The sequence below is a fragment of the Nerophis ophidion genome, linkage group LG16 (genome assembly GCF_033978795.1).
Source record: "Nerophis ophidion isolate RoL-2023_Sa linkage group LG16, RoL_Noph_v1.0, whole genome shotgun sequence".
Classification (NCBI taxonomy): domain Eukaryota; kingdom Metazoa; phylum Chordata; class Actinopteri; order Syngnathiformes; family Syngnathidae; genus Nerophis; species Nerophis ophidion.
The window spans coordinates 27,980,831-27,998,207 of record NC_084626.1 but is presented as its reverse complement, the minus strand read 5'-3'; the positions used below and the strand labels follow the sequence as shown (position 1 = coordinate 27,998,207).

The 17,377-nt window shown below is 39.9% G+C and overlaps 1 protein-coding gene across 17 annotated transcripts in view; it reads right to left on the bottom strand.

Moving 5' to 3' along the window:
• itpr1b (inositol 1,4,5-trisphosphate receptor, type 1b) overlaps positions 1 to 17,377 on the bottom strand; it is a 299,908-nt gene that overhangs the window by 170,549 nt on the left and 111,982 nt on the right. For 11 of the 17 annotated variants that reach the window (XM_061874781.1, XM_061874784.1, XM_061874783.1 and 8 more), the window contains one exon: positions 16,858 to 16,893. The exons of the other annotated variants lie outside the window; for them this stretch is intronic. In XM_061874781.1, the coding sequence (XP_061730765.1) occupies positions 16,858 to 16,893 (36 nt within the window). The remainder of the gene's footprint in view (positions 1 to 16,857; positions 16,894 to 17,377) is intronic. 17 annotated transcript variants of the gene reach the window in all.

Genomic DNA, 17,377 nt, shown 5'->3' with positions numbered 1-17,377 from the left:
ACTTACTATTTTCCATTTTAAAAAAAGAGTTTGTGATGATAAAAAATCTCAAAGTAATCTTTTTAGTATTGAGTAGATATGGCTCTTATACTTGATATCAATACAATGGGTTACTTAGATAGCAAGCAGGTTATAAAGGTACCTAATTTGGCGGCTGATGTATGCAGTAACATTGTGTCATTTCTCATTCTATTTTGTCAAAAATTTGAGGGACAAGTGATAGAAAATAGATGGCTTGTTAATTTACTTGTTAATTTACTGTTAACATATGGTTATTTTCTGTTTTAACATGTCCTACCAACAAAATGTAATAATGACTTATTCTTCTGTTTGAATACTTTCCATAAGTTTTGACTGATACCACAAATGTGGATATCGATCCGATACCAAGTAATTACAGGGAGTTTATAAACATAATATAATATTTTTTTTAAAGAAAAAAATATTTTGTGATGATAATAAAACAATATAATCATTGTAGTATTGATTAGATATGGCTCACATACTTAATATGTTTATAACCGATAACAATGCAGACCCACCCTTTTGTTTACATGCGGGAGCGCTCGCTTGCTTTTAGAGGCGACTTTGTATCCTCTTATGGTGTGTATTGACGCATGTTAGCTATTCCTCGTCCTGCAGGGATGACATTTGTAAGAAACAGTTTATTTATCGCAATGGAGGCAATAGGGGTGTAACTGTACGTGTATTGTTATTGAACCGTTTCGGTACGGGGGTTCCGGTTCGGTTCAGAGGTGTACCAAACAAGTTTCCATACCAACATATGAAGTAACCGCCTAAGCTAAAGTCTTAACAAGCTGCCTCTGTCTCCTACACAGCACCCAGCATTGTCCCACCCACACAACCATCTGATTGGTTACATACAGTATATAGCGGTAACAACCAATCAGCAGTGCGTATTCAGAGCGGTAACAACCAATCAGCAGTGCATATTTAGAGTGTTTCAGCGTCGAGCGGATATTTGTTTAGCAGGTGAGCAGCGGACTCTCCCCAAATTATAATAAACACCTCCGAGTCAACGTTCTAGATGACGTTCTAGAAACAAACCACAGCTCAGCTCGCTCGCAGTCCTGGCTTGAGGTGAAGGCTAATTAACTTTTAGCGTAACGTTAGCTCATTTTGGGATGTGTGTTTTAGCTTATTGTGCGGTGTGTGTGTATGCTAGTGATATAATAATGTAACTGCATCATTAAGCCTACATGAACTCCATGGTGACCAGTCTCTCCTACTGCTATTGTGCTATTTTTCAGCTATAATTACATTAATCATTAGTAATGTAGCAGCCTAGTTTGAAGGGCAGGGGCCCTGCTATCACATGTTGATAAAAAATATGATATTTACATAATAAAAATCCACTGCAGGCTTCCCAAATGCTGTAATAAATTAAGCATGATGAGTTGACTTGAAACTGTTTAATGTTGCACTTTTTATATGTAGAAGAAAAGTTTAGTCATTTCATTTAATCTGAGCAACCCATGAATTTCCTTGTAGCTTCCTAGCCATTGGACGAGCCCTAGAAACCTCCCCAGGGAGGTGTCCGGGGGACATCCTGACCAGACCAGACCTGGATCCCCAATGTAGAGGAGTGGCTTTACTCATAACTTCTTTTGAATGACAGAACTTGTCACCTCATCTCTAAGACGGAGGAAACGCGATAACTTTGGCCGCTACATGTCGTAACACGACAGGCAATCACGGTTCCTGCTTATACAAAAAATGGTTACAGATACACACATTTTTTTTGGCACATGCAGTTCTTAGTACGCACACAGAGGTTGTATTGCACGCACACACTCTTTCATGGCAGAAACGTAGAAAAAAGTCACGTTTCCTGCTTCACCCAAATACTTTTATGCAAGCATGCACGCACACACATCGAAATACAGTTTTGTTTTTTTTACCCCCACACAAATCAGAATACGGACATACAATTTAAATCACGCACATAAGCTTCGATAAGCTTCTTCTTTTTCTCTATCTTCTTGTTATGGGACATTCATCCTCCGCTGATGCCATTTCTAATTTAAAGTACTGCAAAGTTCTTACTTATATCTGTCAGCAAACTCGCCATGAAAGCGCTAAAACATACCGGTGTAGTGAGTTTTCATTATTCACCCAAGGAACTTTAGTTATTAGTGAGTTCCAGTCGGATGGTTTTTCACGGCACACATTTCCCGTATTGTTGTTTCCGAAAGAGGAGATGATCTGTAATTGATTGAAGTAAAGTCTGAATGTCATTAAAACAGTTAGCTCTATCTTTTGACACTTATTCCACTCCCGTCCTTGCACGCTACACCGTTACAAAAAAGTTGACGGCAGACGATACTGACCGCCCACAAAACAGCGCATCCTGAAGCGACTGTCAGAAAACGACTTGAAGATGATCTGTAAAACATAATCTATGCAACATTTTGACCAAAGAACCATAATTACATGTTATGTAGACCACAAGGAAGTATTTTCAATTTAGAAAAAATATATAAAAAATTAAAAATATATAATATGACTCCTATTACGCGCCCTGTAATCCAGTGTAGGGCTGGGCCGCGATATAGAAAATGAATATATCGTAATATTCGAGTATACGTTCTCACGCAGTTTGTCAAGTGTGGGGCACAAGCATTGCTACCAATAGTAGCATTACTGCTAATGTGTAGCATCATTTGAAAAGTCACATGCTAATAACTTTAATAAATACAGTTTTGGTCAATTGACTTAGTTGTGATTTCCTTTTCTGCATGAAAGTTTAAAATTAGCATATATTAATGCAGTATGAACTAGAATGTTTTAATGCAGACACATTGAATCATCATACTGCTGTGATTATATGTGTCAAGTGCTCATTTAAGGTTAAGGCTAAATACCGAGATATATACTGTATATCGCTATATGGCCTAAAAATACCGAGATATTACAAAAAGGCCATATCGCCCAGCCCTAATCCAGTGGGCTTAATCGATAGAAAAATATACTTTTTTTAAATAGACCATTCATCGGCAGTGTGCCTTATAATCTGGTGCTCCCTATGGTCCAGAAAATACGGTACATACATTTTTTAAAAGAGTCGCACTGCATCAAAACACTTCCTAATACAGTCACCTTCTGTGGACAAGTGGTAGAAGACTTCTCAGAAAACAAATTGACTTTCTAATTACAGGCGGAAACACTATCTCAGTAGGAATCTGTGGCCAGCAAGAAACCCCACAAAATGAAATGCATGTGCACGTGCGAGAAGGCTGAGCACATGGACTGAACGACATAATTAAGCTTGATTACACGAGTGTCAGCATGTTCATGTGCTCTTTTCCCCCGGCTCATGTTGGATCAACTTTCTATTTCCGGGAGGATGATTAATAAAAAAAAAAAAAAAAGAGTGTTGGGGCCGGAGGGGAATTGTGGTGTCTCACACAGAGTTGCATGCAGGCTGATGATTACAGCTTGACTGCAGGAGTCTGTCTTGTCTGCGTGATAGGAAGTTGGGGTTTTGGTCTTCTATGCACGCTACTGTATGCCAAACAACATGCTGACAGAACTCTCTACACAGAGACAGTATCGTTGCACATTGATAGGGAGGCTGGGGATTTCCATTCCTAAATTGTTATTTAGCATGTGAGCACCAATTCAAAATAGGACAAAGAGAGAAAATGAACACAACGGTTTTTCTAGGCATCCTGGAAAGACCCTCCAATTATTTCCCTAAAAGGCATAGTTTTGCTTCCCCTAGACTCGAACACTTTATTAGTGACCGTTTTTTCAGCCTTGATTGTCATTTCCCTGCTAGCAAATGATATTCCTTTGATTAGATTTGAAACTCACTAGCAATGTAACGATATGAGCAGTTCATATTACGATTACCATTATTACCCCAAAAATATACACTAAAATAAATACACATCCTGTTAAAAAAAATAAAAATAAAAAACATTTTGGGCATGTTTTCTGTTTATGTGTGAACATTTTCCCAGATGAAAATTTTTCCACAAATTTACATGTCTTCAAATACACATTACCATTGATAAAGCACATTTAGGTGTCGTTTAGAAATGCATGGAAACCCTACTTGGTGTACTTAAAATTAAATGAATGAATAAATAATTATATTATTGTATCTCTGTGTGTGGGAAAAAAAATCGATTCAAATTTGAATCACGATTCTCACGTTGTGCGATTCAGAATCGATTCTCATTTTTTAAAAAAAGCGATTTAAATTTTTATTTATTTTTTTATCAATCCAACAAAACAATACACAGCAATACCATAACAATGCAATCCAATTCCAAAACCAAACCTGACCCAGCAACACTCAGAACTGCAGTGAACAGAGAAATTGAGAGAAGACACAAACAAGACACAGAACAAACCAAAAGTAGTGAAACAAAAATGAATATTATCAACAACAGTATCAATGTTAGTTATAATTTCAGCACAATGGTTTTCTAGGCATTCTGGAAAGACCCTCCAATTATTTCTCTAAAAGGCATAGTTTTACTTCCCCTAGACTCGAACACTAGCAAATTATATTCCTTTGATTAGATTTGAAACTCACTCGCAATGTAACGATATGAGCAGTTCATATTACGATTATCATTATTACAAAAACAATATACACTAAAATAAATACACCTGTTAAAAAAAAAAAAAAAAATTGCATGTTTTCTGTTTCTTACGTGTGAAATTTTTTTCCCAGAGAAATTTTTTCCACAAATGTACATGTCTTCAAATACAAATTACCATTGATAAAGCACATTTATCTATCGCTTAGAAATAGCAGTTGCATGGAAACCCTACTTGGTGTACTTAAAATTAAATGAATGAATAAATCATTATATTATTCTATCTAGGTGTGTGGGAAAAAAATCAATTCGAATTTGAATCGCGATTCTCACAGTGTGCGATTCAGAATCGATTCTCATTCGAAAAAAAATCGATTTAATCTGTTTTTTTATCAATCTAACAAAACAATACACAGCAATACCATAACAATGCAATCCAATTCCAAAACCAGACGTGACCCAGCAAAAATTGTTATTATCAACAACAGTATCAATATTAGTTATCATTTCAGCATAGCAGTGATTAAAAATCCCTCATTGACATTATCATTAAACATTTATAAAAAAAAAAAAAAAAAAAGAACAATAGTGTCGCAGTGGCTTACACTTGCATCGCATCTCATAAGCTTGACAACACACTGTATGTTTTCACAAAGATAAATTAAGTCATATTTTTGGTTCATTATTGCAATCAGTTGATAAAACATTGTCCTTTACAATTGTAAAAGCTTTTAAAAGAAAATATACTACTCTGCTAGCATGTCAGCAGACTGAGGTAGATCCTGCTGAAATCCTATGTATTGAATGAATACAGAATCGTTTTGAAACGGAAAAATATCGTTTTTGAATGGAGAATCGCGTTAAATCGAAAATCGAATCGAATTGTGGGACACCCAAAGATTCGCAGCCCTAATTGTATTCATAGCTAATGGTTAGCACTCTTGATACCTGCTAGGAATTAGTGCACCAGTTGTCAGCTATTTGCATACAAGTTGTCAGCTATTGATTACAACACCGTGTTTAACAAACCGATTGTCAGCTAGCAATTGGTGTACCGGCTGTTAGCTAGCAGTTAGCGCACCAGTTGTCAGCTAGTGCTTAGCGCACTAATGCCACGTTGCATTTATTTTGGAAGCTGGAGCTGGGAATGAGCTATGAGGGTTCCAGTTACGAGGTCCGAAATCAAGACGGCCACGTCCACGAAAGCTACACTATATTGCCAAAAGTATTTGGCCACCCATCCAAATGATGAGAATCAAATGTCCTAATCACTTGGTCCGGTGTATAAAATCGAGCACTTAGGCATGAAGACTGTCAATACAAACATTTGTGAAAGAATGGGCCGCTCTCAGTGATTTTCAGCGTGGAACTGCCATAGGATGCCACCTGTGCAAAAAATCCAGTCCTGAAATTTCCTTGCTCCTAAATATTCCAAAGTCAACTTTATTACAAGAAAACTCAAGAGTTTGGGAACAACAGCAACTCAGCCACAAAGTTGTAGGCCACATAAACTGAGCAGATGCTGAAGCGCATAGTGCAAAGACTTTCTGCACAGTCAGTTGCTACAGAGTTCCAAACTTCACGTGAGCTTCCAATTAGCCCACGTACAGTACGCAGAGAGCTTCATGGAATGGGTTTCCATGGCCGATTAGCTGCATCTAAGCCAGGGATAGGGAACCTATGGCTCTAGAGCCAGATGTGGCTCTTTTGATGACTGCACCTGGCTCTCAGATACATTTTATCAGACATTGCTTAACATGGTAAGTAATGAAAAATTCCGCTGGTAATCACAGTGTCAAAAATAACGTTCAAAATATAAAACATTCTCATGCATTTTAATCCATCTATCCCGTTTCTACCGCACCTGTTCAAGAAGTTGCATTAATGGTAAGAAGTATTTTATTTATTGTTGGTTAGCTTTCAAAATAACAATGTTATTAAAAAGAATAAGAGACTGATTATACTCAAAAAATGTTGGTGTTACTTAAAAATGCACACATTTAGTTGTATCCAGTCTTAAAAAAATGTTATATGGCTCTCACGGAAATACTTTTTACAATATTTGGCATGTATGACTCTCTCAGCCAAAAAGGTTCCCGACCCCTGATCTAAGCCATACATCACCAAGTCCAATGCAAAGTTTGGGATGCAGTGGTGTAAAACACGTCGCCACTGGACTCTAGAGACGCTTTCTCTGGATTGATGAATCACACTTTTCCATCTCGCAATCTGATAGACGAGTCTGGGTTTGGAGGTTGCCAGGAGAACGCTACATTTCGGACTGCATTGTGCCGAGTGTAACATTTGGTGGTGGAGGAATTATGGTCTGGGGTTGATTTTTCAGGAGTTGGGCTTGGCCACTTAGTTCCAGTGCTCCAGGATACCAAAACATTTTGGACAATTCCATAGGATGGCACTTCAAGTTCATATGTGAGTCAAGGCAGGTGGCCAAATACTTTTGGCAATATAATGTATTTTAGAGCTTGCGTTGTCTAAGTATTAACAACTTATGGGAAAATATGTAACCTTTCTGCAACCCTCAAACACGGTGGATGAAGAGGAAACACGGATGCTATTGCCAGCGATGTAGAACGCGGATACCACATGAAAAAAAATGTAGTCTACACTACATTAACGTTTCCGTAGATAAACGTCCAACAAAATTATAAGAAGTGCTAATAACGGATACAATGGAAGCTCAAATTATTGTTTATAGTCAGAACAGCCATCTTTGAAACCAACTTGGGGTTTGGGAGATATGCTCTGACTGTCTGAGTAGAAAATCTGACCTCAAGGGGTGTTCCAGTTGAAACTTCCTACTACGAACTCGGCAATTCCGACTTCCCGGTACAAATAGAACACACCATTAGTGTTAGCCGGTGATTAGCGTACCAGTCGTCAGATAGCGTTTAGCATCCTAAACGTCAGCTAGCGATTAGTGTCCTGGTTGCCAGCTACCTGTTAACGGCGCTATACTATATTATTTGTATATACCATATTTCCTTGAATTGCCGCAGGGCCTTTAGTATGCGCCTGCATTTAACTACTGCCGAGTCAAAATCGTTTTGCAAAATAATTAGCGCATGCTTAGTATTACCGCCTGGTCACTTCCCCTGTCATCATTTTAAAAATGGAGGAGGCTGATTTCAATACCGATAATTTGAAATCGCATAAAGGGAAGAAGATTAAGAGCTATTCAGTAGGATTTAAGGTCCAAGCTTACATCACACTCAAATTTTTACTGCATGCCTTTGGTAAGTGTCAGAGTGAGAAGAGGTTTTACAATAATTAGCGCATGCTTACTTTTACCGCATGCTTTTGGTAAGCGCAGGAGTGAGAAGAGGTTTTAAATTCATTAGCGCCCCGGCGGCAATTCAAGGAAATACGGTATTAGTATTGCACATCAACAAAGTACCTTTAGGACCAGTTTAATTTCCATCCATCCATCCATTTTCTACCGCTTGTCCCATTTGGGGTCGCGGGGGGTGCTGGAGCCTATCTCAACTGCATTCGAACGGAAGGCGGGTTACACCCTGGACAAGTCGCCACCTCATCGCAGGGCCAACACAGATAGATAGAGAACATTCACACTCACATTCACACACTACGGCCAATTTAGTGTTGCCAATCAACCTATCCCCAGGTGCATGTTTATGGCGGTAGGAGGAAGCCGGAGTACCCGGAGGGAACCCACGCATTCACGGGGAGAACATGCAAACTCCACACAGAAAGATCCCGAGCCCTGTATTGAACCCAGGACTACTCAGCACCTTCGTAATGCGAGGCACCGTGCTGCCCTTTTAATTTGATTAGTTTAATTAAAAATGTATTTTTATACAAGTTATTTAGGTAGGTATACATGAATAATATACATTAAGTGACTCCATGTGTGACAGGGACTTTTACACAAGGTTCCAAAACACCGCCGTCAAGCTGGACAGGGCAGCTATGGACTTGGTCTGACATTAGTCAGTGATGACATGTGAGATGAGGTGTCGTCACACCCAGCATCCCTGTCACACCCACTCACAACAACAACCAGAAAGAGGAAACTTGTTTTTTTCCACTTCCTTATGGCCATGGGTCATGACCACACGTATTTTTGCAACGCTCAATGTGTGACATGCACGCCACCCCACGCTGTCTTGACCCTATGACACCAGCCTGTTGGGTGGAGAATCCCCTGCCAAATAAACACTGACAACTGGTCAGGAAAGCGTGGCATAGACCTTGATACCATATGTGGACATAGTGTAAATCAGGGGTGCCCATTACGTCGATCGCGAGCTACCAGTCGACCGCGGGGGGTGTGTCAGTCGATCTCCAGCCAGGCTTTTAAAAAAAAAAGACCTAAAAATTAGTGATCATCAATCTTCACCAAGACGTCACTTAAATGACATTCACGGTACCGGAGGGTCTTGTGAGATGACGCTGGCTGCTGCAAGGTCATTATTATGAAAATATGACCGGGAGGAAGGCGAGAAACACTTTTTATTTCAACAGACTCTCGCGCCGTACCTTCCGTCAAAACTCTAAAGGCCGACTGCACATTTCCTATCTTCACAATAAAAGCCCTGCTTCATGCTGCCTGCGCTAACTAAATACAGAGTCTCGGAAAACTGGCGTGCACAAGCGATCCCTCAGAAAGCTGGCGTGCACATCACTTGTGCACGCCAGTTTTCCGAGACTCTTATTTTGTTAGCGCAGGCAGCATGAAGCAGGGCTTTTATTGTAAAGATAGGAAATGTGCAGTCGGCCTTTAGAGTTTTGATGGAAGGGACGGCGCGAAAGTCTGTTGAAATAAAAAGTGTTTCTCGCCTTCCTCTCTGTCATTTTTTCATAATAATGAACTGGCAGCAGCCAGCGTCATCTCACAAGACCCTCGGGTGCCGTGAATGTCAATCAAGCAAGCTACGGAAATTGCCGACAATGTTTTTCTTGTAAAGTGTATGGAAGCTGGTTGAATTAGATGCCAAAAACCAACCACTTTCATGTGGTATTGTACAGAAAAGACAACTTTTTTTCTCCTCCATTTGAAAATGTGGGCGTTATCATTATTACTGTCTGATTCCAATCAATGCAAGTCATCAGAATCAGGTAATACACCAACTTATATTCTTGTCTTCTTGAAAGAAAGACATCTATATGTGTTACACATGCTTGTATTATCATTAAACACATTTAACTTGTTTACAAAAATGTCTCTTTCATAAATAAATAAATATAAATGATATATATAAATGAGGAAGATCCCCTCGAGTTGGTCAATTGAAAAGTAGCTCGCCTGCAGAAAAAGTGTGGGCACCCCTGGTGTAAATACTGCGACTGGCCATAACCGAAACTAAAAAATAATAATTACAGAACATGACAATTTTTTTCTTCGTTCACTTAACCAGAAGAAGGTTTTTGAAGGTGTTTGAGTTTGGAGGTCACGGCTCTTGAGGTATTCCATACCATACTCATCTGACCATGACATCAGGGACGTTTTGTGCACAGAACCTGTGGCAGACTTTTGAGAAAGTAGCGGCAAAAGTTACTACCCCCGTTTCCATGAGTTAGGAAAATGTGTTAGATGTAAATATAAACGAAATTCAATGATTTGCAAATAATTTTCAACCCATATTCAGTTTAATATGCTACAAAGACAACATATTTGATGTTCAAACTGATAAACATTTTTTATTTTTTTGCAAATAATCCTTAACTTTAGAATTTGATGCCAGCAACACGTGACAAAGAAGTTGGGAAAGGTGGCAAAAAAACTGATAAAGTTGAGGAATGCTCATCAAACACTTATATGGAACATCCCGCAGGTGTGCAGGCTAATTGGGAACAGGTGGGTGCCATGTTTGGGTATAAAAACAGTTACCATGAAATGCTAAGTAATTCACAAACAAGTATAGGGTGGGGATCACCACTTTTTAAGCAAATTGTCAAACAGTTTTAGAACAACATTTCTCAACGAGCTATTGCAAGGATTTTACGGATTTTACCATCTACGGTCCGTAAAATCATCAAAAAGTTCAAAGAATCTGGAGAAATCACTGCATGTAAGCAATATTACGGACTTTTGATCCCTTAGGCGATACTGCATCAACCACCGTCATCAGTGTGTAAAGGATATCACCACATGGGCTCAGGACCACTTCATAAAACCACTGTCAGTAACTACAGTTGGTCGCTACATCTGTAAGTGCAAGTTAAAACTACTGTGCAAAGCCGAACCCATTTAGTTTAATATCCTGAAACGGCGCCGGCTTGGCTGGGCCCGAGCTCACCTAAGATGGACTGATCCAAAGTGGAAAAGTGTTCTGTGGTCTGACGAGTCCACATTTCAAATTATATTTGGAAACAGAGGACGTGGTGTCCTCCAGAACAAAGAGGAAAATAACCATTCAGATTTTTATAGGCACAAAGTTCAAAGGCCAGCATGTGTGATGGTATGGGGGTGTATTAGTGCCCAAGACATGGGTAACTTACACATCTGTGAAGGCACCATTAATGCTGAAAGGTCCATACAGGTTTTGGAGCAACATATGTTGTCATCCAAGCAACGTTATTATGAATGCCCCTGCTTATTTCAGCAAAAAACGTGTTACAACAGCGTGGCTTCATAAAAAAAGAGTGCGGGTACTTTCTTGGCCTGCCTGCAGTCTAGACGTGTCTCCCATCGAAAATGTGTGGCCCATTATGAAGCGTAAAATATGACAGCGGACTGTTGAGCGACTGAAGCTCTACATAAAAGAAGAATGGGAAAGAATTCCACTTTCAAAGCTTCAACAATTATTTTCCTCAGTTCCCAAACGTTTATTGAGTGTTGTTAAAAGAAAAGGTGATGTAACACAGTGGTGAACTTGTCCTTTCCCAACTACTTTGGCACGTGTTGCAGCCATGAAATAAGTTAATTATTATGTGCAAAAAAATAAATAAAGTTTATCAGCTTGAACATCAAATATCTTGTCTTTGTAGCATATTCAACTGAATATTGGTTGAAAAGGATTTGCAAATCATTGTATTCTGTTTATATTTACATCCAACACAATTTCCCAACTCATATGGAAACGGGGTTTGTACAATATTTTTAGGCTGATCAACTTGAGATTTTATGAATTTGTTCTCAATGTATTAAGTATTTTGTATAAAGTCACACTCAGAAAGCACAGGATTTTAACAAAAAATAGATAGAAAATACTGTATTGAGATTTTACTTGTTTTATACAGCAGATATACTTTGAAATCTAACTAAGATTAAATATCTCGAATTGTGAAGTGAAGTGAATTATATTTATATAGCGCTTTTCTCAAGTGACTCAAAGCGCTTTACATAGTGAAACCCAATATCTAAGTTACATTTAAACCAGTGTGGGTGGCACTGGGAGCAGGTGGGTAAAGTGTCTTGCCCAAGGACACAACGGCAGTAACTAGGATGGCACAAGCGGGAATCGAACCTGCAACCCTCAAGTTGCTGGCACAGCCACTCAGCTATGCCACCCCTATATAATAAAAATAAGGGTGATATTTTCTTATTTTCTGTCTGTTAAGATAATTCTTCTCACTAAGCAGATTTTATGTTAGTGTTTTACTTGTTTTAAGGTTTTTGGTCCTAAATGATCTCAGTAAGATATTACCGCGTGTTGCTGAGGTTTTATGACCTTTATTGAGTAAAACATGCTTGAAATTGGAATATCAACTGTTGCAAAGCTGTGTCATCAGCATTCACAAAAATAAAACTGTTTTTTTTTTAAGAAATAATTTCTTACTTCAAGCTTGAAAAAAAAAATCATGATGCCGAGCACATGTCATGATGTCAAGATAATGGCACTGGCATTTACTTAATTTAAGAATATTTTTCAACATAAGCAAAAAGGTCTCTTTTTTGTCTATCAAGAAAAGTGCACTTGTTATTAGTGAGAATATACTTATTTTAAGGTATTTTTGGGTTCATCGTGAGGTTAGCTAATTTTACTTATTTTGGAAAGCCTTGACAAGTCGAAAAAAAGTTACCCCTCATTTTTGTATTTTTTTTCCCTGTTTTTGAACACTGACTTTTTGCAGTGTCCTTTTCAGATGACACAAGATGGCAATACAATCACATACTCTGAACTCATTGTCAAATTACTGTACCGCTTTATTTCATCCATCCATCCATTTTCTACCGCGTATTCCCTTTCGGGGTCGCGGGGGGCGCTGGCGCCTATCTCAGCTACAATCGGGCGGAAGGCGGGGTACACCCTGGACAAGTCGCCACCTCATCGCAGGGCCTACACAGATAGACAGACAACATTCACACTCACATTCACACACTAGGGCCAATTTAGTGTTGCCAATCAACCTATCCATTATAACTAAAATTATCCATTTTTTTTTCCATCCATTTTCTACCGCTTATTCCCTTTCGGAGTCGCGGGGGGCGCTGGCGCCTATCTCAGCTACAATCGGGCGGAAGGCGGGGTACACCCTAGACAAGTCGCCACCTCATCGCAGGGCCAACACAGAGAGACAGACAACATTCACACTCACATTCACACAAATTAAAATTAATAATGAATAATTATAATTATAGAAAGAAACACCACCAAAGGCTTCCATATTGTCCACAGTCTGCTCTTTCAACCACAAGCTGCAGCTGCATTCTCCGTCTGGGTTTTAGAAAACTGTTTGTCCATCCCAAACATTAATTTACCCCCGAACATTAAGAGCTTCTTTTCTTTCTCCTATGTCCCCCCCTCCCTTGTGGAGGGGGTCCGGTCCGATGACCATGGATGAAGTACTGACTGTCCAGAGTCGAGACCCAGGATGGACCGCTCGTCGGGACCCAGGATGGACCGCTCGCCTGTATCGGTTGGGGACATCTCTACGCTGCTGATCCGCTTGAGATGGTTTCCTGTGGACGGGACTCCCACTGCTGTGTTGGAGCCACTATGGATTGAACTTTCACAGTATCATGTTAGACCCGCTCGACATCCATTGCTTTCGGTCCCCTAGAGGGGGGGGGGGGTTGCCCACATCTGAGGTCCTCTCCAAGGTTTCTCATAGTCAGCATTGTCACTGGCGTCCCACTGAATGTGAATTCTCCCTGCCCACTGGGTGTGAGTTTTCCTTGCCCTTTTGTGGGTTCTTCCGAGGATGTTGTAGTCGTAATGATTTGTGCAGTCCTTTGAGACATTTGTGATTTGGGGCTATAAAAATAAACATTGATTGATTGATTGATGTATGAACTGTTGAGGAAGTCAGTGGCGGTAATTTTGGTGGGCATATCGGAGACGATGACAGATTATCATCACACTTCAACATCTCTGTGGTGTCACTACCGCCTCTTTGCACGGTCTGCCTTACAAACGAGAATAGATTTAGTCTTGTCTTAACTTTCTTGTTGCCTCTTTTTGCACTGCTCTCCAAATCTAAACATTGGAACTATTTAACTGGCCTCAACAAAATTGGCAAGATATTGGGTTTGGGAGAACCTGCTGTCGTGACGAAGCAGTTGTTGCTGGACACACGACGGACTATTGGGAGAAGAAGGAGGGCCGCGTGCCTGGCGACCCTTTTCTGTTGACGACGTGAAGATATCCACCTATTCAGAATTATGACAACAGGAGTAAGTGTTGCTCTGGTTTGTCAACAAATTTGAAGTTGTTAGTCTTCAAAGTAACCCAAAGCTGCCACAAATGATTGGAGGATGCAGGAAGAACTGTGGATTACATCGGACTGTCTACCTCCGCAGGTTATGAGGACCAGTCAGACAATTTAGAGTGAAAAGCTATTGTTATTTTCACTCGCATACAAAATCACTCTAACTTGGATTGTTTCCCTGGCTTCGAGACTCTCCCGAAGAACATCGCAGCGAAGGCACAACAAACTCGCTTCTTGTCTCTCATGGACACACACCTGTTGTTGACTTTGGACGAGACGAAACAATACATCAAGGCCGTGGAACAGAGACACACTACGGGCTTATACACACACACAAAAATCCACAAAAAAAAAAAAACACCACACATGCCCCCCCAGCCCAACGCCCTCCACGCAAATCCCGTAGGGGTGATGAATGGATGGTCAGCGCCTGAGAGCTGCGACCTACCACCATGACCTTGAATTACCTCCCCTCTGTTGCTAGATATCTCGAGATGTATGTTGTAATATGTATATGTGCTTTGCTATGGAGGTTTTTTCCCACTCCAGACTGGGTCCCCTTAGGAGCCCAGTCTGGATTGTATTTTTTTACTCATCCTTCCTCAGCGTTTACTTTTTTCCCATCTTTTACGGGGCGCCTTATGTATGTTGTAATATGTATATGTGCTTTGCTATGGAGGTTTTTTCCCACTCCAGACTGGGCCCCCTTAGGAGCCCAGTCTGGATTGTATTTTTTTTTACTCATCCTTCCTCAGCGTTTACTTTTTTCCAATCTTTAACGGAGCGCCTTATGTATGTTGTAATATGTATATGTGCTTTGCTATGGAGGTTTTTTCCCACTCCAGACTGGGCCCCCTTAGGAGCCCAGTCTGGATTGTATTTTTTTACTCATCCTTCCTCAGCGTTTCCTTTTTTCCCATCTTTTACGGGGCGCCTTATGTATGTTGTAATATGTATATGTGCTTTGCTATGGAGGTTTTTTCCCCACTCCAGACTGGGTCCCCTTAGGAGCCCAGTCTGGATTGTATTTTTTTACTCATCCTTCCTTAGCGTTTACTTTTTTCCCATCTTTTACGGGGCGCCTTATGTATGTTGTAATATGTATATGTGCTTTGCTATGGAGGTTTTTTCCCACTCCAGACTGGGCCCCCTTAGGAGCGCAGTCTGGATTGTATTTTTTTTACTTTTTTCCCATCTTTTACGGGGCGCCTTATGTATGTTGTAATATGTATATGTGCTTTGCTATGGAGGTTTTTTCCCACTCCAGACTGGGTCCCCTTAGGAGCCCAGTCTGGATTGTATTTTTTTACTCATCCTTCCTTAGTGTTTACTTTTTTCCCATCTTTTACGGGGCGCCTTATGTATGTTGTAATATGTATATGTGCTTTGCTATGGAGGTTTTTTCCCACTCCAGACTGGGCCCCCTTAGGAGCCCAGTCTGGATTGTATTTTTTTACTCATCCTTCCCCAACGTTTACCTTTTTCCCCATCTTTTACGGGGCGCCTTATGGCGACCCATCAGCGTTCTTGTTCTGTAACCCTGTACACTGTTTGTTTGTCTAATCTTGAACAGGTTTGTGTTGAAAACAAAGTTTTGTTGTACTTGTGCAATGACAATAAAGACCTATTCTATCCTAGGTTCTTACTTTGGATAAATAAAGGTTAAATAAGTACTGAACATAATACAATACAAATCAGGACACCTGTGTGTTGATTACCCAGAAGGCTTAGAGGTGTAAACAGGAACAGGTAAGAGGGCAATTTGGCCGTTTGAGCAATAAAGAGTTGATATAGTGTTACATGTTGCTGTTCCTGTTTTGTCTACACAAGAAATTAGACAGTTGACAAGCGTGTTTGAGTGCCACTCGGTGACAAATTTGATGCCGCTTGGCATAAATATGCGGGGACGTTGCTGTTATTGAACCATTAGCGGGGGTGATTGAATTTCGCAACATCCTGCAGGGACTCAGTGGGGCAAAGTCTCTTGACGAGACAAAGATATGGTATTTTCTCAACACTTCCTACAACGTTGGAAGCAAAGAACAGTTATCAGCTTTAGGTTTTATACAAAACTGAGGGGTGCACGGACATCCCATTATCCATACACTAAAAAAGTGCATGCAAATGAAATACAATATACTTTACCAAATGGCACCATAGCAGACATATTGCGCATAACAAACTAAAAAAAAAATAGCAATATACTGGACCTTAATATGACAGTTAGTAACTAGTACAGTTTAAATAGACCAGGCATACACAATACATTGGGCAGCATCACAGTGGTTTATGGATCCTATACTGTACATTTTTGATATACTAATGACAAAAACTGAACTGAGTCCATATGTGGGATTGGTCACAAGTAGTGCCCACGACGCAAATACATACAAAATATTTTCACCATTACACCTCGAAATAATAATCCAAATAAACAGTGATAATGAGTGAAAGTGAAAACAAGTGAAGAGGTGTCAGTTTGGATTAATGCGACGCGCCATGCAGATGCCTGGAGTATTTAACGGGTTTTAGCTGGGATGGGATGGACTAAGCTGCTGACAAAGATCACAAGGTTTCTAGTAAGCACGTTTAGACGGTTAGTGGGTGCAAAAGTGAAATGGGGACTAGTAGAAAGTGTAAAATGATCAACCTCAGCCACATCCATTTCATCATCAAAGGCAATCAGCTGGAAGAGAAAAGTATGGTGGAAGAGTTAGTGCTGCTTGATTAGTGCGTGAAGCTCACACGCACGCACGCACACACACACGCACACACACACGCACACACACACACACACACACACACACACACACACACACACACACACAGAGTAAAGATACTGGATCAACCCGTAGCCTTATAAACAATTAATATAAGATTGTAAATGACATTTTGTTTTACCGTATTTTGGATGCGTTCTCAAATAATTATTGGATTTTTTTTTAAATCTATTTTGTTGGCGGTTTGTCTTTTTTTTTTTTTTTTTTTTAACTGTTTCTTAAATATAAGCAACTGCAAAAGTGCAGTGAACTGCAGAAGAAATACATACTGGTACATTAGCCAAAGAAATGGTAACTGGTTACATGAATATTAATTACAAAATGTGCCTAATTTACACTTCCTTGTCCATCATTTATAAGTCAAGTGAATTATATTTATATAGCGCTTTT